Source organism: Ambystoma mexicanum, chromosome 4p (genome assembly GCF_040938575.1).
Source record: "Ambystoma mexicanum isolate Mex_15411 chromosome 4p, UKY_AmexF1_1, whole genome shotgun sequence".
NCBI classification, from domain to species: Eukaryota; Metazoa; Chordata; class Amphibia; order Caudata; family Ambystomatidae; genus Ambystoma; species Ambystoma mexicanum.
The window spans coordinates 1,166,660,869-1,166,683,630 of record NC_090927.1 but is presented as its reverse complement, the minus strand read 5'-3'; the positions used below and the strand labels follow the sequence as shown (position 1 = coordinate 1,166,683,630).

Sequence of the window (22,762 nt, the reverse complement as noted above, 5' to 3'; positions counted from 1 at the left end):
TGCACTTCCTGTTGACACTGGCGGCGAACAGATCCACCTGAGGGGTTCCCCAAAGGGCGAAGATCTCTTGAAGGACTTCCTGAGCTTGTTCCCACTCGTGGGAGACTGTGCTCCGCCTGCTCAGAGCGTCCGCTGTCAAGTTCTTCTCTCCGGCTAGGTGAACTGCCGATAGAGAGATCCCTTCTTGGATTGCCCAAAACCAGAGCTGCATCGCCTCTCTGCACAGGGGTAGTGATCCTACGCCTCCTCTTTTGTTGAGGTAATGCATGGCCACTGTGTTGTCCATCATTATCAGGACATTCTTCCCTTATACAGCTGGCAGGAACGCCTCCAGCGCAAGTCTGATGGCCCTCAGCTCCAACAGGCTGATATGTAGTCTGGACTGCGATGGAGACCAACGACCGCTGATGGTCAAGTCGTTGGCGTGGGCTCCCCACCCCGTGAGTGAGGCATCCGTGACTACTGTTATCGCCGGCCAGGGTTGCCAAAACTGTTCTCCTTTCAGAATGTTCTCCTGACAGGCCCACCACTGAAGGTCTCGAGCCACCCTGTCGGGAACCTGAAGAAGATCTGTCCTTCTTCCTGAGAATTGTGACCACTGAGTCCTCAGTGCCCACTGGAGGGATCTCATTCTCAGGCGAGCCTCTGGCACTAGGAAAATGCAGGATGCCATGAGGCCTAGCAACCTCAAAAAGTCGAAGGCTGGGAGACGTTGGGCATTTTGGAACTTGGTAACCATCTGTAGAATATCTTGAGCCCTCACCTCTGGTGGCAAGACTTTTCCCAGGGAAGTGTCGAGGATCGCTCCGATGAACTGGAGTCTCTGCGATGGTATCATTTGTGACTTATTTTAATTGAGGGAGAAGCCCAGTCTGTGAAGGGAGTGGCAAACGTGATTTAGCTGGATCTGAGCTTGTTCCGAAGATACAGCCCTGATCAACCAATCGTCCAGGTAGGAGTAGACGTGAATCCCTTCCCTCCTTAGACTTGCAGCCACTACCGACATTAACTTGGTGAAGACCCTCGGGCGGAGGTCAGCCCAAATGGCAGCACTCGAAATTGATAATGAGAGTTGCCAATTGCAAACCTCAGGTATTTCCTGTGTTTGATATGGATAGGCACATGGAAATAAGCGTCCTGAAGGTCCAGAGATACCAACCAGTCCTGGAACTGAAGGGCCTGAAGGATCTGAGAAAGAGTTACCATCTTGAATTTGTCTTTCCTGAGGAATTTGTTCAATTCTCGCAAGTCCAAGATGGGTCTCAGTCCTCCGTCTTTCTTTGGAATGAGAAAGTAAGGGGAGTACCAGCCCTTGTTCCTCTCCGCTACAGGTACCGGTTCTATGGCACCTTTCTCTAGCAGGTCTAAAATTTCCTGCAAGAGGAGCGGATCTGGAGCTTTCTGAGAGCTGATCCCCGGTGGATGACTCTGAGGTATGCGTAGGAGAGGCAGGCAGTAACCTTGAGCAACTGTTTCCAATGCCCAAGCATCTGACGTGATAGCCTGCCATTCCGCCAGATGTTGAGTTAACCTGTCTCCTACAGGTGTCTTGTGAGGGAAGTCCTCAGAGTGGTTTTGGGGCGGCTGATGCAGATGCCGATGGTAAAGAGGCACCTGCTGTTGCTGCGGCTTTTGAATATCTACCCCGTCCACCTCGGGTAGTTCTTCTTTGTCCCCTTCGAGCCGGTGGTCCTCTACCTCTTCCGAATGCGGAGTAGAAGCGAAAGGACTTGCCCCTCGCAGAGGTTCCTGTGGGACGAAAAGGTGTCCGACGGATCGCAGCACCTAGGGATTTTGCTGCTGCCTTTGATGTTTGCAGTTTTTCTAAACTGTCATCCGCCTTTTTCCCAAACAAAGAAGAGCCATCGAATGGCATGTTCAAGAGCCTGGCTTGCACATCTGGGGCAAAACCAGACTTTCTCAACCAAGCGAATCTCCTGGTTGTTGTACTTGCCGCCATTGCTCTGCTGATACTGTCAGCCGAATCAATGCCCGTCTGGAGGGATTCGCACATAGCGTCTTTACCGTCCTGTATGATATTTAGGAACGCCTCCCTTTCTTCTCCCTCCGGGATGCAGTCAGCCGCTGTAGAAGCATACTCCCAAAGTGTATGGCTGAATCTAGCAAGGGTGCAAGTAGCATTAACAGATTTTAACGCCATGCTACATGCCGAAAAAAACTTTCTTTGCCATAGCATCATATTTCTTATCGTCCCTGTCCTGAGGGACGGTAGGGTAAGCAGTCTTGACATCAGTAGAAGATGCTGCTTGTACCACCAGACTTTCTGGGGATGGGTGTTTTGACAAAAACTCCGGGTCTGCAGAAGATACCCTGTATTTAGTAGACAGTTTTTTATTTACTGCCGGAACGACATCTGTGGTTTCCCAGTTCGTCATGATTTTCCTCTGAAGAGCTTTATGAAAGGGCACTACAGGATCCTCCTGTGGACCTTTATCAAGAATATCCGTAAGGTCATCTTGTTGGAAAGCCTGTGAAGGTGTTGACCACCCCATAAATTCTGTGATCCTGGCCATTAAGGCTCTATAGGGGGTTTCAGCATGCTCCCCCGGGTCTGGCCTAGTGAACTCCACCTCAGGGGAAGTGACTAACCCACTTGCCTCATGTAAGGAATCATGGAGCTCCTTTAACCTGCGTTCTTCTGAGGATAACTCCTCTTGAACTGGGGTTGCAGGTCCCTGCAACTCAAATGTGTCTTCTTGTTCAGATAGTTCTCCCTCTTCCATAATTGAGGACATAGTTCTCAATTGTTCTGAACTCACAAAGGGTGTGAAACCCATCTCCAAGGCAGAGGGTGCCAAACTTGTTGTAATTGGCCTCGAAAACATCAATGTTGTCGACGCCGAAGTCGAAGGCTTCGGGCGTGGCGTCGAAAACAAAGGCAGAGGCCTCGAGGTCCTCGACAGAATTGGGATTCTGCTCGAGGAAGTCAACAATCTCGACGCCATCGTCATCGAGGACCTGGGGATGGCCACTGGGTGCGTCGCAACCGTGACTTTCCTTGGCGTCGACGCCGGTGTCGAAGATGGCGTCGAGTCGACAGACCCGTGTGTCGAAGGTCCCTTCGACAACGGCGTCGAAGACACCGACCTCGGCGTCGACGGAACCTTCGTCGACGGATCCTTCGAAGAAGGTTTCAAGGTCATAGCCTTACTCGAGGGTCCGTGACGCGCTCGAGAAGCTTCCTCCGCCGGGTACTGTGACTCGCTGCGTTTTTGATCTTCGGGTCTTTCAAGCAGAGCATCGCTCTCGGCAGTCTTCGAGGGGGTCGAGGCCGCTTTATCGAAGACGCTCATCATATTTTTGCAGAATTCCTCCCATTCAGCCCGGGAACTATGTTTCGTGGGGCAAGGGATTCTCTTAGGAAAAACAGAGGAAGAGGAGGACGGAGAAGGGGATCTTCGACGTCTCCTCTTCGAGTGCTTCGATCTCGAGGAGTGATGGGACCCACTCCGAGACCTGGAGCGCGAATGGTGACGAGGAGACGAATGTCCCGACTTTGTCGAGGAAGAAGAAGCTTTTGAAGTCTTACCTTTCTCCAGCTTCCCCCTACGCTCCTTCAGGGCCTTAGCTGTCATGGACATACAGTCCTCAATGGTGTTCAGCTCCCAAACACCACAGACAAACTCTGTGAGGGTCAGTCAGCGACATCTTTTTCCCACAGTCTCGGCATTGTTTGAAGCCGGACCGAGGGGCTGTCGGGGGCCGACGAGGAAGCCATCGAGTATGGATCGAATATCTCGAGGTAAATAGGATAAATTATCTACGAAACTGAGCAACGATATTCCGAGGCACTGAGTAAGCGCGGAAAAACGGAACTGAGCAACGGACGCTGCGCGTGGCCTTTATAGGCATAGCCCTCTAGAGAAAAATTTTCCGAGGCCAGCAAAGCTGGAAGGAGATATCTAAGATAAGGAATACGTCGGAGGACACAATCCCTTCGAAATAAAGTTACTGATTTGCAGTTCTCCAACTTTTATATAATTTCTAGATTACATGCTTATTTGAATATTACCAGACATCAAAATAGGAATCCCTAAGTAACAGAAGACATAAAAACTTTTAAACATAGCTTCATAAATAGATTGGATTTATTCAAGAACAATGTAATTTCAAACCGGAAAATGACTTCTAACGTGACCAAGAGTAGAGGCAGTCCCAGGGTTAAGTGCCTTTACATAAGAGCATTGTTTGAGTGAAGTATAAGGGGGTATGGTGGTGAAGGGGTAAGAGTGAGAACACATATCAGGGACAGGATGGGTTCGAAATTGCTGGGAGCTGAGAACTATTTAGCTCCCGCTTCTACCAACCCATCAGCTAGTTTTGGCTCCCCAGGCCAACTGGCGCCTTACTAACATACATATGTGAAATTAACTTTGAGTGTTTGAGATTGTTAATAAAGAAGAATTGGGAAACATCTGGGACACATTTATACATAATAGCCAAAACGTTAAACTGTGCATCTCCCGTGGAGGTTAATGTGCTGTGTACTCACTCCTGGGTACCCTGTGGTAGCTCCTGCTTACTGGGTGATGCTTGGCACAGAGGAGCCAGTATTGGCTCCTGTTCATCGAACCTTAATTTCAAGCACTGGAGGAAATCATATTTTTAACATGTACATCCTAAGAGCAGTATTTGCACATTTACAAATTACATTGCACTAGGGCAGAATGCAGGCAAGCTGGGTTGGGTGGTCAGTTTGTGTAGAAGGGTGGACAAATTTGCGGCGTCTCCTTGCATTGCTAGCAGGTGAAGTATGAGCTGCGTTTTGAAGAGATTGCTTTGCTGGTTGGGGGAGTTCCATTCCAGGGCAGTAGGTAAGTAAGGAAAAGCAATGCACTTGGCCCAAGGCTCAGGAGGGGCTGGGAGTGGGGGGGATTCAGAAGACTGATAGGTTTTGAAGAGATCAGCAGCAGAGAGATCAACAAGGAGGGTACTGCGAGATTAATTCAGTGAGGCAGTGGGAAGCAAGACCCATGGGTGAATTTTTAGAATAGTAGCAGAAATGTAAAGGGACATTTAACAGAGAGCCATCCTGTAGAGGTGGAAGCGGATCTTGCTAGGTTCAAACGGTGTGTGTCGCAAAGTTGAGAACTTTGTTGAGGAGAGCAAAGGAGTAGAGGGGTAGGCCAAGAAGTAGGCTTGTGCAGTGGACCATTTGAGATAATGGTTTTAGTCGAGTGGTGCATGCGGTATGAATAGATTTATCTACTGTTTAGGAAGTTGAGCTATGCTGTAGTGACAGTGACCGCGATGAACTGGAATATTTTCAGGCTGTTGTCAACGAGAACTCCAAGGTTACAGGGCGTGGGTGAGGAGATAAGAAGGGGAAGAGAATGGAAGAGGAGTTCAGGGAAGGATGAATGAGGGCTTGCATCCTTGAGTAGTAGAACATGACACAGGACAGTGGTGGCTAGCAGTAAAGCTGTTGGATATGCATTCAGAGATTGTGGGGTGAATAAGGGCAACAGAGATGATAGTTAAAAACAGTGGAGGAAATTAGTTGGCCCTCCACATCATTATGTATGGAACCTATATGAACTAAAATACACAAGGGGGTTAACCTATACCTGATGTTTTATATGAATTTTATCACAGATATTTTGGTATATGGTCTTTTCATGTTTATTATGTCAAATATAAATATAAGTCCTATATATAATGGATTGAAATTATTGGTATGGTTCTGTGTGACATAACCCCCTTGTGTATTTTAGTTCTATTAGCTTCCCCTATGTCTGCGATGAAGGGGATACTCGTCTCTTTTGCACAATGGAACCTACATGAAGACTTTTGTCTAAGGCTAGTCGGCACGGTCTCCTCTCAAATGCCCTTACACTGCTGATCTTCGAGCTCCATCCCGCACACTTTACATCTTTTTTTTTAAGCCTATGTGAAGCAGATACAGTCATGAAACAACCTGCGCAGAGAATGCGTGGGCCGCATGTGAATATTTAAAATATACCACCTCTGGAGAATTATACATACAGTTACATTAAAAACTGAAAGAATAATTGAAGCGTGATCTAGGGACTTGGGTAAGGAGGTGACGGGACAAGAATGGCTATCGTGAGGCATCAACATTAAACAAACAACTATACAACTGGGGGTTCAGGGTTTGCCAGGTTATACACTGTGCTCACAGGACGCCCCAAAAGATGTTCAGAAAGGGCACGCAGATATACTGGGCTGTAAAAAAGCAACTGGGACTCTGGTGCCTATGCTTTGGTGCTGTGAAGGTGCAGCCCTTTAGGGAGACTGGCAGAGAAGTTATAAATGAGGTGTTGGACTCAAGTCCTAGTAACCAGAGTGAATTCATACTAGCGGATACTAGGGTGGACTGAGTCTACTTCAGTCACAAAGTTTGGACTGGATGAGTGACTATACTGGCCTGTAACTGACAATTAAGGGGCATGGCAATCAAACACATTATTGAGAAAGCAGTAGTTCCATGTAATGTGGTTAACCCATGCAAATTAGTTTAGCATGGCCTATGGATGTTGTCCAATACATACTGAAATTGTATAATCAGTCCTACTATATGTTGGGTACATAATGTTTTGCATGTTTGCCTTTTCTTGCTTATACTCTTCCACACTAAACATCTTTGAATGCAGCATCATTTAAAGAATCACATGCTTATCTCAATAAACCACAAATGCAAGCCGTTGGTACCAGGGAGGTGTACCCTGAGGTTAGCTCACTCGAATACATTTTTCAATTCCCCACTGTAGTAGTATCTTCTCACACATCTTTATGCGGGCAATAATGCTGGCAGAATTCTGTCGATGAATTCCATGTTGCAGCCCTGAAAATCTCTCTAAGGAACATTGGTCTGGAGTGCAGTTGTTGGTCACTGCTATAACCTAGTGGACTATACAGTGAATATTTCTGGAAACTGCTTCTTTGCTGCCAACCAGCACTACTGGATGAAACCAACAATCCATTGTTCATAATGGCAGTTTTGGATGTTGCATACACTTTTCTCACCATCCCGTACACCACACACAATTGGGTCAACAGGCTTTCGTCCAATGAATTAACTCAACACCTTTTTTTGACGTCCAAGTTGTGCATCGACCTTCCAGCCCCTGTTGTCCGGTCCATAAAGAGACCAGCATATTTATTTCTGAATTCTGATGATATTCTGGAACTACTTTCAGAAGAAATCTAGGGCCATTTCCAAACTTAACCATGTCGATATGCAACTTAACAGGTTATTTTAGCTTAAAAAGCTTGGATTTTAATAGCCCTACGTGTCAAGATTAGAATTACCAATGAAATCACCTTCCAGGAAGCATATCAGGTCCAGCCAATGAATCGGGTGGAAATGACTAACTTGGTCAGTTCAGTTGACATGTCGATGGTGGCGCATTAGTATCGAAAACTTGCAAAAGAAGCCTCTCATGAATTCAGTCACCCTAAGCATTAGTTAATTTTAATGTTAAAGGATATTTTTACCGTGCACTATCACCACCGGAGTGGTCCCCAGGCACTCTTGCGGATCTGAAAGAAAAGGGGGGATAGGTTAGGTGTGTTAACAGAACAAGTTTTGGAGAAGAGCAGGGGAGCTGTGTAGAACTGTTGGCAGCTTCAGTTCGGTTAACACCGTTCGCCGAGCATATTGGTGCGGTATTCGGTTCTGAGTCTGTTGTGTGCTGTTGTGTGGGGGTCTGTGTGGTGTGTTTGTTGTTGCGGTGTGGTGGGTTGCTGCGGTTTTGAGAGGTGTGGTTGTGTTTGGTTAGAGTGTGAGAGGTGTGTGAGGAGTGGTGAGGTTTTTAGTACTTTTTTGGGGTTGGTTAGTAGCCTTGTTAGGAGAAATGCAAACTCCTATTGTGTCTCCTTCGTGATTTAGAGAAGCTTGTTTCCTTTCAGTGATTAAGTTTCAGCATGATAATGCTGTCTCATCTCTCCATCATTATGCTAAGTCAGCTACTCTGAGTATCCATCTTTGCATTTGGCCAGTCCTTTTATCCCAGTTTGTCTTTTCTGCAGCCTAGTCCTTTACAATTGATTTCCTTGTGAACTATGCCCATACGCTAGCGCCCTTTCTGAGGTGGTAAGGAAGTTGGTAGTATTGGGCATGTTTGCTATTGTTCTGTCCTCATGGGTTGTCGCTTGCGTTCTGTTCCACCTAGCATTGTCTCTCTTGTAGGGGTTTCCCCTAGTCGGTCCTGGGTGTTGTCTGTGCCATACTATATTCTATCAGTCAGTTCTTTGTGTTTCCTGTTTGATAGTTTTCATTGTTTTAAATGGTTCCGAGGTATTGAAGAGCCAGGTCTTTAGAAGTTTTCTAAATTTTAGGTGGGTGGTCTTTGGTGTTTCGTATTTCTTACGGCAGGTTGTTCCAAGTTTTTGCGGCTAGGTGGGAGAACGAGGAGGCCCCTATTTTCTTCCTGATGTATGGTATTGGTTCCAGGTGGATTTCACGAGGAGTCTCGTTGGCTTGTAGATTGTTTCCTTTTGTAGGAATTCTGCTCCCTGTCCGCTGACTGCCCTGGGTGTTATGCACATTGTTTTGAAAGAGATCCGATGTTTGATTGGGAGCCTCCAATGTAGTATTTTTAATGCTGGAGTGATGTGGCCTCTTCTAGATAGTTTGAGAAGGAGTGTAGCTGCTGCATTTTGGATGTGTTGTAGTTTCTTCAGGTGGTATTACGGCATACCGAGGTAGAGGCTCTTTGCATAGTCGATTCTTGACATGATGAGGGCGACGATTGTCAGTGTTTTGTGGGTGAACGAGAGGAAAGGTAGGATTCTTCTTGTTGTGTGAATGAGGAAGAAGCATTTCTTAATTATTGTGTTTACTTGTGGTTCTAAGGTAGAGCGTTGTCCATTAGGATTCCCAGGTTTTTTAATACCTTAGATGGTGTGGGAGCGGTTCCCAGTTCTGTCGGCCAGGGAATATAGGTGTTGTTCGCTTGGTTTTTGGATACAACTATGATTTCTGTCTTTCCTGGGTTGATTTTTAAGTTGTTGGCGTTCAACCAGTCGAAGATTTCTTTTAGACATTCTACTAGGGTTGAGGGATCGGTTTGTGCATCTTCGATTTTGTAGATGATTTGAGTGTCGTCTGCATAGTTGTAGCGTGTAATGTCTGGTAGATGTTGAAGTATAGTGGTGATAGTGATGATCCTTGTGGTACTCCACAGTCGTTAACTCGTGGAGTAGATTTGAAGGGTTTTACCCATATAGTTTCTGTTCTATCTGCTAGGTTAATCCAGATTATTGCCATGTCCTTTATATCTATATCTTCTAATCGTTTGATTAGGGTGTTATGGCTTACTGTGTCGAAAGCTGACGAGAGGTCAAGCAGAATCAGAGCCGAGGTTGTGTTGGAATCTGCATTTGTTTTTAGGTCGTCCCAGATGGATAGTAGTGCCAATTCTGTTCCTCTTGCGGATCCGAAGCCGACTTGTGCTTGGTCTAGCAACTGGTGTTTTTCTACTTGTTCTTGGGTTCATTTGTATACTTATGTTTATAAGAGTTTTTACCGGGTAGGGAATGTTTGAAATCGGTCTGTAGTTGGAGAGGGCTTCCACGTCGCCACTTGTGTTTTTTAAAAGTGGCTTAATATATGCTGATTTGAAGGATTGTGGTACAGTCCCTGTTCCGAGTGACAGATTCAAGAGTTTTCTGTAACATTCTGATGGCGTTCCTTGTGTGAGGATTTATTTGTAGATGTCAGGGGGGCTGGCATCCATGGGTGATCCTGCTTTCTTGCTGTGTTTTACCAGCTTGATGAATGTCTCTACTGATATTTCCGGGAAGTTTTGGAGTTTGTGGTGTAGCTCCTCGTCAGGTTGGGTTGATTGAGTGTTAGGGTTGGTTGGTCTGTTTTGTATGATTTGTCAGATGTCATTGATTTTGTTTTTGAAATGGTCTGCCAAGTTGTTGCATAGTTTCTGTGAGGGTGTTGGGAGTGTTGTTGCAACCTAGTGGGTTTCTCATTTCGTTTATGATGTTGAACATTTCTTTTTGTGTGTTGGTCGCATTAGTGATTCTATCATCATAATGCATTTCATTTGCTTTTTGAATTTCCTTTTTATATGATCGAATTTGTCTCTGGAACTGGGTTTTCTTATCTTGGTCGTATTCTTTCCTCTATTCCAATTCCAGCTTCTTGTTGTTCTTTTTCATGGTGCTTAGTAGTGGGGTGAACCATTTTGCCATTGCTCTTTTTCTTGAGGGGGTAAATGGTTTTCGGGGAGATGTTTTCTATTGTATCAGAAATCCATTTGTGGAGTAGCTCCACTTTCCCGTCTAGGTCTGCCTTATCCAGTTCTGTTGTTAAAGGTTTGGTTCTCTCCAGTTGTTCTATTAGGTTGCTTGCTTTTACGGTTTTACAGTTTCTTTTTGTAGTGGTAGGGAGCTTGAGGGGCCGGTTGCTGACTTTGGTTGGTAGTGTGATCCCAAATGGAATGATGAGATGGTCACTCCAAATTATTTGTATCGGTGGTGCAGTGGTGATACGTTTTTTCTTGGCGAAGATTGTGTCAAGGGTGTGTCCCATCCGTGACAAATAATAAGTCTAGATCATGCAGTTTCTTGTACCTAGAGAGGGCTGCTAGGCATACCCTGATGGATGCATGCTAGAGGCTGGGCTTCGCCAAGTGGAGGAAGTAAGATATGACCTTGTGGAGGAGGTAGTTGGCTGTAATGAAAGTCACGTTTTCTGACTATGTGCACAACCTTTTCACTTCCAGAAGTAAATGATTTTACTAATATCTCGTTTTAAACTGGTCAAGACATCCATGCATTCCTCATACATCTGAGCAACCAAGTCAGGCTGAGAGAGCAGGTCATGGTGTGGGAACAATAACATCTTCCAACAAGAAGAGAGTGGTTTGCACCAAGGAGATCCAGGTACCGTGCTGCCAGGACCACACAGGAATAATAATAATTACTGTGGATTTTGATAGCTTTAACACCAAAAGCAGATGAGGTATTACTAGCAATGGGGCAAAGTAGCACAACAATTTCTTGCTCAGGTCTATTGAGAATGACTCCCCCAACAACACCTCTGCGGTATGCTGTGATGCAAAGGCAGGGCAATTCTTATTCTCTGTGGTTAAAAACCATTCTATGGACGATGTTCCCTGCGTGCAAAAAAGCTGGTCCACCATTTTCACTTCTAGAACCCACTCAATCTTCAACAACCAGTGATAAGGAACAGGTTACTTACCTGTAACTGTTGTTTTCCAGCATGGGTCTGGCATGGATTCACATGCTCATGAATATTCCCCGTCGTCAGGCCGGGAATCCTCGTTAAAGAAAAAAATCAGTATCAGTTTCGTTTCTGATCTCTCTTTCTCAGTAGTAACCAATCACTGGTCTCTGGGTCATGCTGCCCCCAGCCAATGACTGCCCTCTCCCTAAGCCCCGCCTCCAGCAGCCATCTTCAGATTTGGTAGCACGCAAAGTGGCAGTATGACCAAGTGAAGATCCGTAGAGGGGTAGGAGGGAGGGTTTGCATGTGAATCCATGCCAGACCCATGCTGGAGAACAACAGTTACAGGTAAGTAACTTGTTCCTTCTCCAGCATGGGGTCTTGGCATGGATTCACATGCTCATGAATATAAGAATACATAGCAGTACACACATGCACAACCAACGGGAGGTGGAAAAAAGGCTCAACATTAAGCATTACATCAAAACTCAACATTAAGCAGTTCTTACCTCCTCACCAGGCTCACCTTTGGTGAACAAGTTGTGCAGCACCGTTTGGCCGACCCTGGACTCCTCACTGGAATCCCAGTCGACGAGGTAGAATCTCGTAAAGGTGTGCGTCGACCTCCACGTAGCAGCCCTGCAGATGTCCAGCAGGGGCACACCAGACAAGAACGCTGTGGTAGCAGCGATAGCTCTGGTCGAATGGGCTCTCGGACGGCCAGGCAACGGTCGGTTTGCCAACCGATGACAGTGCGTGATGCAGCCGGAGAGCCATCTGGAAACGGAAGCCTTCGAGAGAGCCTTCGCTTGGTTCACAGGTCCAAAGTTCACAAAAAGCTGTGATGTCTTCCGAAAACTCTTCGTGCGGTCCACGTAGAACTTCAGCGCTCTAGCCACATCCAGCGAGTGCAAAGTCCTCTCGGCCGGTGACGAAGGGGACGGGAAGAAAACGGGTAACACCAAGGGCTTGTTGAGGTGGAAGTCCGACGGCACCTTGGGCATAAAAGAGGGGTGCGTCCTCAGCACCACCCTTGTGTTGTGAAAACTCAAGGATGGAGGCTTGCAGGATAGGGCCTGGATCTCTCCCACTCGCCATGCGGAGGTGATGGCCACAAGAAACGCAGTCTTCCACGACAGGAATTTCAATGGTGCCGACTGCAAGGGCTTGAATGGCGCCCCCATGAGCCTGGTCAGCACCACGTTGAGTTCCCACGCTGGGGCAGGGGCCTTCACCGCCGGGAACGATCGGAACAGTCCCTTCATAAATTCCTTCACCAGGCGATGGGACCACAAGGACGCCCGTCCTGTGGTTCTGGTGTATCGGGAGATCGCAGCCAGATGTATCTTGGAGGCGTGAGCCAGTCCAGCCTTGGCCAGCGACAGTAGGTACGGCAGCACTTGAGGGGCCGTAATCCGTAGAGGGTTAATCTTCTGTGCACGGCACCAGACAGAGAACCTCCTCCACTTATGTCCGTAGCACTTGAGAGTTGAGGACGCCCTGGCTTTTGCAAGGACTTCTCTGCAGTCAGCTGGGATATCGTACCCTCCAAACTCTAGTGCTGCAGGAGCCAGGTCTGCAAGTTCAGCGACTCCGGGTCATGATGAAGTATGGCGCCTCCTTCTCTGGAGAGAATTTCCGCGTCCGTCTGCAGCTTGTCTGGTGGGGACGCTGACAAGTCCAGAAAGTCCGGGAACCAGATCTGCCTGTGCCACGCCGGTGCGACTAGGATCATCCTGCACCGGGACCTCTTGAGCTGGTTGACGAGTCGGAGGAGCAATGGCAACCGAGGGAACGCATATAGGAACAGGCCGTCCCAGGGGAACGAGAAAGCATCGCCCATGCTCCTCGGCTGGGGATACCCGCTGGCGAACATCTGGCACTTGGAGTTCGTCACTGTCGCGAACAGGTCGATCTGCGGTTTTCCCCATCGTCGGAAGAGTCGATCCACTTGATCCTGATGTAGTTCCCACTCGTGGCACGAGCGCAGCTCCCTGCTGAGTGAGTCGGCGATGGTGTTCTTTATCCCTGCCAGATGAAAAGGCACCAGAAACATCCCTTGGGCGACGGCCCAATGCCACAGATCCTGGGCTTCCTTGGAGAGGGCTGGGGATCTGGTTCCTCCCTGCTTCCAGATGTAGAACATAGTGGTGGTGTTGTCGGTGAAGATTCTCACCACCTAGCCCTTGAGGGATGGGAGAAAAGACCTGAGGGCCCAGAAGACGGAGCTCCAGGATGTTGATGTGGAGCGTCTTCTCCTCCGGGAGCCAAAGGCCACTTGCGTGAAGTTCTCCGGTGTGCGCTCCTCACCCTTCCAGGGAGGCATCCATCGTCACCGTTATCTGGTGGGATGGGGTCTGAAAGTCTGTGCCCGCCGTCAGATGAGCGCGAGTGCCCCACCACCGGATCGCTCGTCGGAAGGTCTCGTCGAGCGGGATCCTGTCTTCGAAGCTGCCCGTCGCTTGTATCCAGCGGGAGTCGAGGAATTCTTGCAGAGGGCGCATCCAAAGCCTGCACAGGCGCACGAGATATATGCAGGAGGACATCATCCCGAGGAGGGACTTGATGGACCTCACCCTGGCCACATCTGTGGCCAGCAGATGCTGCACCTTGCCCAGGATGGCCTTCGTCCTTTCCTCTGACGGCGAGGCCAGACGCGCCACTGTGTCGGGCTTGGCTCCCAGAAACAGTGCGACTTGCGACGGGACCAGGTGGGATTTGGGAAGGTTGATGGAGAATCCCAGGTCCGTGAGCAGCTGTACGGTCTTTGCTGTGTGATCCACGGCGAGCTCCCTTGTCCTTGCTTGGATGAGCCAGTCATCCAGGTAGGGGGTAGACGTGGATCCCCTGCAGGCGCAGCTGCGCTGCCACCGGTGCAAGGCACTTGGTGAACACCCTGGGTGCCGACTTCAATCCGAACGGGTGGGCCTTGAACTGGTAGTGCCGTCCTTGGACCACGAACCTGAGGAACTTTCGGTGTCCTTTCAAAATGGGGATGTGGAAGTACGCATTCTCCAAATCCGACGACGCCAGGAAATCGCCCTCCTCCAGCTGTCCCAGCATATCCTGGAGGGTGACCATCCGGAACTTCTGTGCCTTGATGTACCTGTTCAGTCGTCGCAGGTCCAGGATGGGGTGCCATCCTCCTGTCTTCTTTTTCACTAGGAAGTACTTTGAGTATACTCCGGAGCCCCAGAGCCTCTTCGGGACGAGCTCGATGGCACCTTTTTTGAGCAACGCCCTTACCTCCAATAGCAGTTGAGGGACATGATTTTCCTTCCTGACCACGGGTGGAATGCGGGGGCACTTTCTTAGAAATTCGAGGGCGTGCCCCTGGGCCAGGGCGTCCAGCACCCAACGGTCGGTGGAGATGGACTCCCACATGCTGACGAACTTCGCCAGCCGGCCTCCCACCAGGGTGCTTCGGTGGGGGCCCGACACCGCTGTCGGTTCAATCTTGCTTGGAGGACGCCTTGCTGCCTCGGCCTCCCTGGCGACTACGGCAGGGCCCACCCGACTTGCCTCGTCCTCTATAGGCTTCCTGTGACGAGGAGCGGGCCGCTTGGCGGTACGTAGAGGAGCCACCGCCGTATCCCTTGGAGGCATCCTGCTTGCATCTGGTGCTCCGAAAGGAAGGCCTTTGTTGCTAGAGAACGCCTGCCTTGATGGCTTGGAGGGACTCATCCACTGTTTTCCCAAACAGGTTGTTCCCATCGAACGGCATGTCCAACGCCTTGGCTTGTACATCCTGGTGGAAATCCGTCGCCTTGAGCCAACCTCGACGTCTAAGGCAGACGCCGGTGCCTAGCTGGCCGAAACCAGTGTCGGCAATGTCCGCTGCCACCGTAATGGCATGGTCCGACGCCACTTCGCCTTCTTGCAAGATCTCCAGGGCCTCGGCCCTCTTGTCATCCAGTAGGAAATCCAACAGGGGGGGCGATCTTGTACCATAACTCCCTGTCGTAGCGGGCCACGATCGCGAAGGCGTTTGGCCGCCTTAATCGTTGTTGCCGCTGACAAGATAACTCGTCCCATTGCGTCCAGCTACTTCCCTTCGCCGTCAGGCGGGGAAGTTGACGTTGAGGCTGATGCCCCCCCGCTTTCTTCTTGGCCGCCGCTGAGACGACCGAGTCAGGGGTCGGTTGTGCCCTAAGGCACAAAGGGGCCGCATCGGGGACCTGGTACTTCTTCTCGTACCGATCCCTCTTGGCAGGCGTTGTAGACGGGTTCTTGAGAAGGGTGAGACCCTCGTCCCAGAGGTCATCCAGCAGAGGCACGGTGAGGACTGCCTTCCTCTTGGCCTCGCGCCGTTGGTAAAGGAAACCTTCCTTCTTCTCTTCGGGGCAGAGCTGAAAAAGCTCGGATGCCCTAGTGATCATTGCATGGAAAGATCCGAACTCGTCGGACGGGGAGGCCTGGGCTGGCGATGGGAACTCGGTCCCGTCACCGCCGTCGACAGTACCCGTTGTGGCCGTGTCCGTTCCTGTGTCATCCCCAGGGATGGGGGACGTGGGTAAAGGCTGAGCAGGCTGCGAAGGCCGAGAAGGCGGGGCTGGATGGATCCGTCTTCTCTTGTTCGGGGGGCTTCCCGCCGGGCCCGGCTCTTGTTCCTCCGTAGAGCCTGGTTCCGGATCCTCCGTCGGTGGTAAGGGCAATCTCGTGCTCATCTCCGAACATATGGATTGTATTGCCAACAAAATGGCCGCTGAGTTATCCTGCGGCTCCGGAAGCGACAGGTGCGACGGGTGACTAGGACCCTCGCCGGTGCCGCCGTCACTCTCGTCGTCACCCTCGTCGGGATCCCTCCCGTGGGGATGGGCCTCTTCGATGCCCTCGTCGAGGCCCTCTAAGACTTCTGCCAGCTCCTCCTCGGATGCTGTGTCCGTGTCCACAATGGCCACCGCCCCCCCTTTTTTTCCACCGGGGTCTTCACGGGGGTCTTTTCGATGGGTATGAAAGAGGCTGCCCTCCGCGGAGGCAGGGAGACTCTGGGCCCCGAGGTCGCCTCCACTGGTGTAGCCTCCACAGGCTGCGCCAGGGCCGCCGCGACTCCGTCGATAGAGGCATTGGCCGGGTGAAACAAGGCCTTCACCGCCTTTAGGCGTGCTTGAGGCCTTCACCTTGGGGGGAGGGTCACCGCCTCGCTCACCCTCAGCCGAATCCTTCAAGATCGACCGGGGCCTATCCAGAAGCTTACCCAGGTTCTCGGATTTCCTCTTCCCCGAATCAGAGCGTTGGCTCGTGGTTGATGGTGCCGGGTAAGGCGCGCCCTGCCTGGCAGCCGAAGAGCCCGACCGTTCGGCGCTTCCGGTGCCCGCGGACTCGCGGTGCTTTGCCTTCTGTTAGGCCCCCGTCGCCGGGGCGCCTTCACAGGACTTAGAAGACCGCTCGGACTTCTTCTTCTTCTTCTCACCTGACGGATTCCTTCCTTCCAGCCAGTTGGAGAGACGAAGGTGTCGGTCCCTGATGGTCCGTTCCGACATGTTCCTGCAAAACGCAGTGTCTTTCTCCACATGCGTTTTGTCCTCATGAAGGCAGTAGAGACATTTTGAATGCTCGTCCTCCTTGAACACATTCTGTAGCTGGCATCCAGGGCAAACCCTGAACAGCTTTCCGGGCGTCGTGCTTCCTTTCTCCTGGGCCATGTTTGGTTAGGCCGCAGAAACTTCTGAAATCCCCCAAGAAGCGTAACTCGATGAAATCTTCACCCTTGAGGGGCCTAGAAAAAAATCTGACACGGATACCCGTTAATCAGATGTACAGACGGTGGAACGTGAGGCTCTATTTGATCAAAAAATGAGAAATTCTCTTTGAAAAAGTGCAAAAACGCCGCAAAAGCTCAAGAGCTAAACATGAGGACTCCCAACACTTGAGCGTGCGGTAAAAATCTGAAGATGGCTGCCAGAGGCGGGGCTTAGGGAGAGGGCAGTCATTGGCTGGGGGCAGTATGACCCAGAGACCAGTGATTGGTTACTACTGAGAAAGACAGATCAGAAACGAAACTGATACTGATTTTTTCTTTACCGAGGATTCCCGGCCTGACGACGGGTTAATATTCATGAGCATGTGAATCCATGCCAGACCCCATGCTGGAGAACCAGTGCTATATATAAGACTTTGAAGTGGGAGTATTTTACTGTTGGCAGTGAAACTAATTTTTAGGGAGTAAAAATGTAAGTCCAATTCCCAATAGGAGTATTTAATTAGCACGTAAATATATGTTTTAACTGTCAAACGCAAATGTTTTTGTAACAATTATTCTTTGCACCTAGTTATTCCAACACATTAAAATATAAAGGTTTACTTCTTCCGATCAGTCCGTAATAATAGCAGTTTCTTCCTGAGGTACAACATGCACAAGTTGTCCAAACATATCCATTTTTTTTGCATTTTTTGTATTTATAAAGCACAACCATAACTGCCCAGAGGCATAACGGTGCTGCTAGATGGTTTGACAAAGAAGACATACAAGACCAACGTAACACCCCTAACTGAAACTACAAGGTAATGCAGTCAACTTTTAACAAAATAGATGCGTCTTTAATTTCTTTTTAAATTCTGTGAAGGTTGTTAATCCTCTAAGATCTGAAGTGCTCCAATTCCATGCTTTTGGGGCAGCCATGAAGAATGCTTCTTTAATGACTGCAGTAAGCTTACATCTGGGTACCACGAGAAGATGTTTATTAGATCGAAGGGATTTAACGTCTGGTTTCAAGTTGAACCCTAAAATAAGGGGGATTAGGACCATTCAGGCATGTGAATGTTACAGCTAGAAGCCTGTATTATATTCTTGCCTCAATAGGCAACCAATGAAGCTTTTGTCTTGCCTTAGAGACATGATCAAAGTTTATTAGTCCTAGCACTGCTCTTACTGCGCTATTTTGTATAGTTAGTAGTTTCATACAGTTTTGGCTAGTAATCTAATCTAATAAGGAGCTGAGGACACTAGTGAATTAACCTGTGCTTGCATACCGATGTTTTTACTTTCTCTTTGGTAGCGATTTTGCTGCCCACTAACTGGAAAAACTGATATTCAGGGCTGAGCTTCTTTATTCTGGTACCATAAATTCAGTATTAGCACTATTGAGTGATAGACCGATTTCTATCATCCAATTCTCAATTATGCGATAAACGTAATTCAGCAATTGTGTATCTTCTTCATGTTGCCTGGAGAGCGGGATGCCAGAGTTTGATTCTGGCATATCACTACAAACCCTAATACACCTGTTTTCTAAAAAAAGATTGAACCCATGTTGCTCCGTTGGGACTAAAATTACAACATTCTTCAGCCTTTCAACAAGTAGGGCATGGTTTAAGAGCATGAGTAGAGAAACTTGACCTTTGTCCATGTGTTGTAATATGTTTGACTTAAGGTCAAGCAAATCCGATTCAGTCCCAAAGCCTGGTCTGAAACCATATTGCCTCTTATTTAGTATATTTGCCTGCGTCAAATAACCTAAAATGTGTCATATGCTACTATGTCCAATATCTACAGCAAAAAAGGAGTGTTAGTAATAGGTCTATAATTTGTCGGAATCTCAGGATACAAACCCGGCTTTTGGATCAGTGGAGTAACTGGCACATGGTTTTCCAAGAAAGATCTATTCACACATTTGGTAAGCACTGGTATTAAGCTGGGAGCACAAGCCTTGACTGTGATCGCTGGGCAAATATCCCCCTTGCATTTAGTCGGCTTTAATTTGCTGATGATTGCCATTAGGTCCTCTTCCTAAACAGCTTTACAATTGAAACATGCATTTGGATCATGAAGCTTCCGTTCAACACTTCCAGGTTTCCCACTGTCCTTAATTGGGACCCCTTGATCTTCTTTTAGACAAACACTATGCTTGATCTTATCAAGCTTGTCAAGCATAGCCTGTTGGATAGTTGTGCACCATTTAATATCCTTTGCCGGTTCTTTATTGTCCTTTGGATAAGGTTTTTCTAATTTTCTCAGAATTTTGAAAAGCTCTTTTGGATCATGTTGTGTCTCCAGTATGCAGGCTACATACATTCCTTTTTTTGGACTGCATTTCTATAGACTTCTTTATCTATATCTTTAGGAGTGTTTCTCCAAGAGTGGAAACATTTCATTTTCAGTACTTGTAACATTTGTAGTCCAGATGAGAACCAGAATTTGTTTATTTTTTCTGGAACCAATCTAGTTTTCAAAGGGGCAATAGTGTTCACTGCTACTGACATAATCTCTTGGTATGCTATTTTTATTTTCTTTGAAGTTTCTAAATTAGCCAGATTATCAGAAAGTGGGGTGATTCAAGCTTTCATAATATCTGGCTGCAATCTCTGCACATTTCTGGACGTGAGGCATTTTTGTAGAACTTCTGTTTTCACAAATTCCTTTGTTAAGAGAATTTAAAAATAAATTAAGCAATGATTTGACCAGGGGCAGGGTGAGAAATTAGGCTTGGTGGTTTCTACATTATAGGTAACCACCCAATCCATAGTGTTACCTTTACAATGCGTGGCCTCATTTATCAGTTGAGATAAACCCAGACTCGAGAAAGAATCATCACCCCACCATAGGTTGAAATCCCCCATCAGAATAAGTTGAGTAGTAGGCTACAATAGTGAGAGTAAAACCTCCCAAAGTTGGTGACTAAAATCAGGCATTAAAATCGGGGGGCGTTACAAAATAATCACATTAATAGTGTTAGTGGCCGCCGTTCTAACTTTGAGGTGTAAGAAATCACAGTCTGTTGGTCATGTTGTCGCTATTTCCCAAACATCAATGCTTTCTCTATGAATCACAGCAACCCCACCTCCAGATTGCGACTCTCTAACCATCCCCATAATAGTATATCCATGGGGGATAGCCAAGCTGAGGGCAGGACCAGCAGCTTTGTGAAGCCATTTCTCAGAAATAACACACATATCCATAGCATGCTCTAAGATATAATCTGCTACCTCTGTGGCATGTTTAACCAGAGATCTGGTGTTGAGTAACATGAAAGGAAAATTATTTGATTTTACTACATTGGAAACAATATTTGAGAGAAATGTCTGTGATAATTCCAATATGGTTTGATTATTTCCTAGACATACTGGAGTGGTATTATCTGCTTTACCATTACTGCTAAGTCAGTAATTTGTTTAATTGCTACTAGGTCTGCAGAGGATTTACTCGATGCGTTCTCTGCAAGCATATGTAAATTCTCAAATATTACCTCACCCCCACACAGTCGCTTAAGGATGTATTTATTGCATATTTTCATTGTTGCCATTCTCTGTTTTTATACCTTCTCCACATTAGTCGGCGCCACATTATGGGGATTTAAATCAATAGAAGGATGCGTAAGATACCGTGCACTAATTTGTGCTCTACGTGCGGCCGCCACATCTAAAAAGGCCCTATAACCAACTGTTCAATTGGCCATATTTCTTCGAGCGGCCTCTAAAAGGTCTAATGGGTGCATCCTGGCACGGAGTTCCGAAATAATGGGTGCATCCTGGCACGGAGTTCCGAAAAAATGAGAATAGACAAGAGAACAAATAAAATAGACTGGCTTACCTAGTCATAACAGTGAACCAAGCTGCGGCAGCCCAACCAGCATGGACCGGGCTTGACGCCATGCGCTGGTTAGCAAATTAGTGGAGGACGCAAACTACAATACCAACGGGAATTGTAGTTCAAGGGTAGTGTTCCTACAGACAAATATGTAAAATGCAGCAGTAAAACGGAGGACGATCACACTCCAATTAAAGCTTATAAAACTAGCTATCCAAAAAAGTTGTACACTAAAATGAAGGCCTAAAATAAAATTAAATCTAGTGCAATTCTAAAATTCTAATATAAAACAGATTAAAATAACTAGAGCAAATAAACATTCAAGCACTCACAATAAGAAGAGCAAATGGTACGCGAAGGAAGCCAATCCTCCTTATATGCCGGCACAGACCAGGCTTGATGCCATGCGCCGGTTAGCAAATTAGTGGTGGACGCGAACTACAATACCAATGGGAATTGTAGTTCAAGGGTAGCGTTCTCACAAATAAGTAAAATGCAGCCGTACAATGGAGGCCGATCACACTCTAATAAAAAGCTTATAAAACTAGCTATCCAAAAAGTTGTACACTAAAATGAAGGCTTAAAATAAAATTCAATCTGGTGCAATTCTAAACACAGATTAAAATAACTAGAGCAGATAAACATTTGAGCATTTACAATAAGGAGAGCAAATGGAGCTGTGTGGGTGAAAGAAAAGGCACAGGGACCTACTTGTTTGTTTCCCATTTTTTGTTGGGAGAATTTTTACTCTGTATTTCAATTTTTTGGAAGTATTTGCCTTTTTTTTTTTAGGGAGTAAAAGTGGCCAATACACCCCTTATCTGTAGTGCTGTCGACAACTCTCTGCTGAGGTGATCACGTTTTTTACCTTCTCCTTTGCCATTTTGTCTCTTGTCAGGCCAGGAAATGTCATATATGATAAGTCCTTTCCTGGGCAAAATATGGAGTTTCCTGCGCGCTAACTTGTGCCACAAGACCCGTCCTCCTGCAGCTTGTTCTCTCCAACACGACGAAGGGGCTTTCTGGAGCAGAGTCTTTGCCGCCACTGCAAGTATTGCACCCCCACCCCCTGATTTTAACTATCTGTTGACTTTGAAAATACATGTTCTTCACTTCTACAGACTTCCAGATCCCTGAAACATGTACTTACCTGCTGTTAGGGAGAATTCTCTGAAAAGGCTAATTTCCCAAACCTAATGAGTCCCCCAGCAGCTTTGCTGGATTTTTGGGGTTTAATTTTTTCTCCTGCTAAGAGTGACTCTTTTTCTCCCACTCTTAGGCATGATTTGAGAATGTCCTTTGACTTTGTAATGCGTTTTATGGGCTGTGGGGTCTTTTACTCCATAGGGATGCATGTGTTTTTGGTAAGTGTGTTACACAGCACCCTCAGTGCAGTAACACAGGGGTGTCATAGTGACCCCCAAACATAGACTCCATACCCTGAGACTGACTACTGTCTCCCAGGGCATATAAAGTCACAATTACTAGTCGTAAATTTTGAACAGAACCAGTACAAACCATCATATTGTGGAAGTACTGGTAGGGGTAATTTGATTGCCCTTGGGTCTGTTTTTCAAGGGGGCACTGTCCAGTCCCCCCTTGTCGAGTTTCTGGCTGGTGGCAGTGGTTACCACGCAAAATATTCCACCGGAATATTTCCTATGGGATTTTCCCATTCATTTTAAACGCACCACTTTTTTGGTGCAATGTTAAAGATACCGCCAAGTTATTTATTTAATATTTATTCCCCGGTTGGGTCTTTTTGCCAGGACTTGGTTTTAAAATGGCGTTTGTGTTCGCCTCTGTAACTCCAACCCAAGTCGAGCCCTTTGTTCCACTTTTGGCGGGCTTTTGCACAGAAGCCTCCAAAAGTGGTGCCACTCTGTCTGGGTCTACAGGATGTGTGGGAGGGGGGAATAGGCACTCTGGACTGAGTTGCCTTGGCAACTCAAGTCACACTCTTGTGTGATTGGCCCAGTGGTGAGCGCCCGGCTCACCACTTAGCATGTTTGATTGACAGCTAGGCTGGTGAATGGGGGTTTTGCTGC

General features: G+C 47.6%; 1 protein-coding gene across 2 annotated transcripts in view; it reads right to left on the bottom strand.

The window, feature by feature from the left end:
* The window catches only part of ADAT2 (adenosine deaminase tRNA specific 2), a 235,176-nt gene that overhangs the window by 6,421 nt on the left and 205,993 nt on the right, over positions 1-22,762 (bottom strand). Inside the window, exon 6 of one of the 2 annotated variants that reach the window (XM_069606801.1) lies at positions 20,731-20,851. The exons of the other annotated variant lie outside the window; for it this stretch is intronic. Coding sequence (XP_069462902.1) covers positions 20,787-20,851 — 65 coding nt within the window. The 3' untranslated portion in view covers positions 20,731-20,786. Of the gene's footprint in view, positions 1-20,730; positions 20,852-22,762 lie in introns of those variants that run through there. 2 annotated transcript variants of the gene reach the window in all.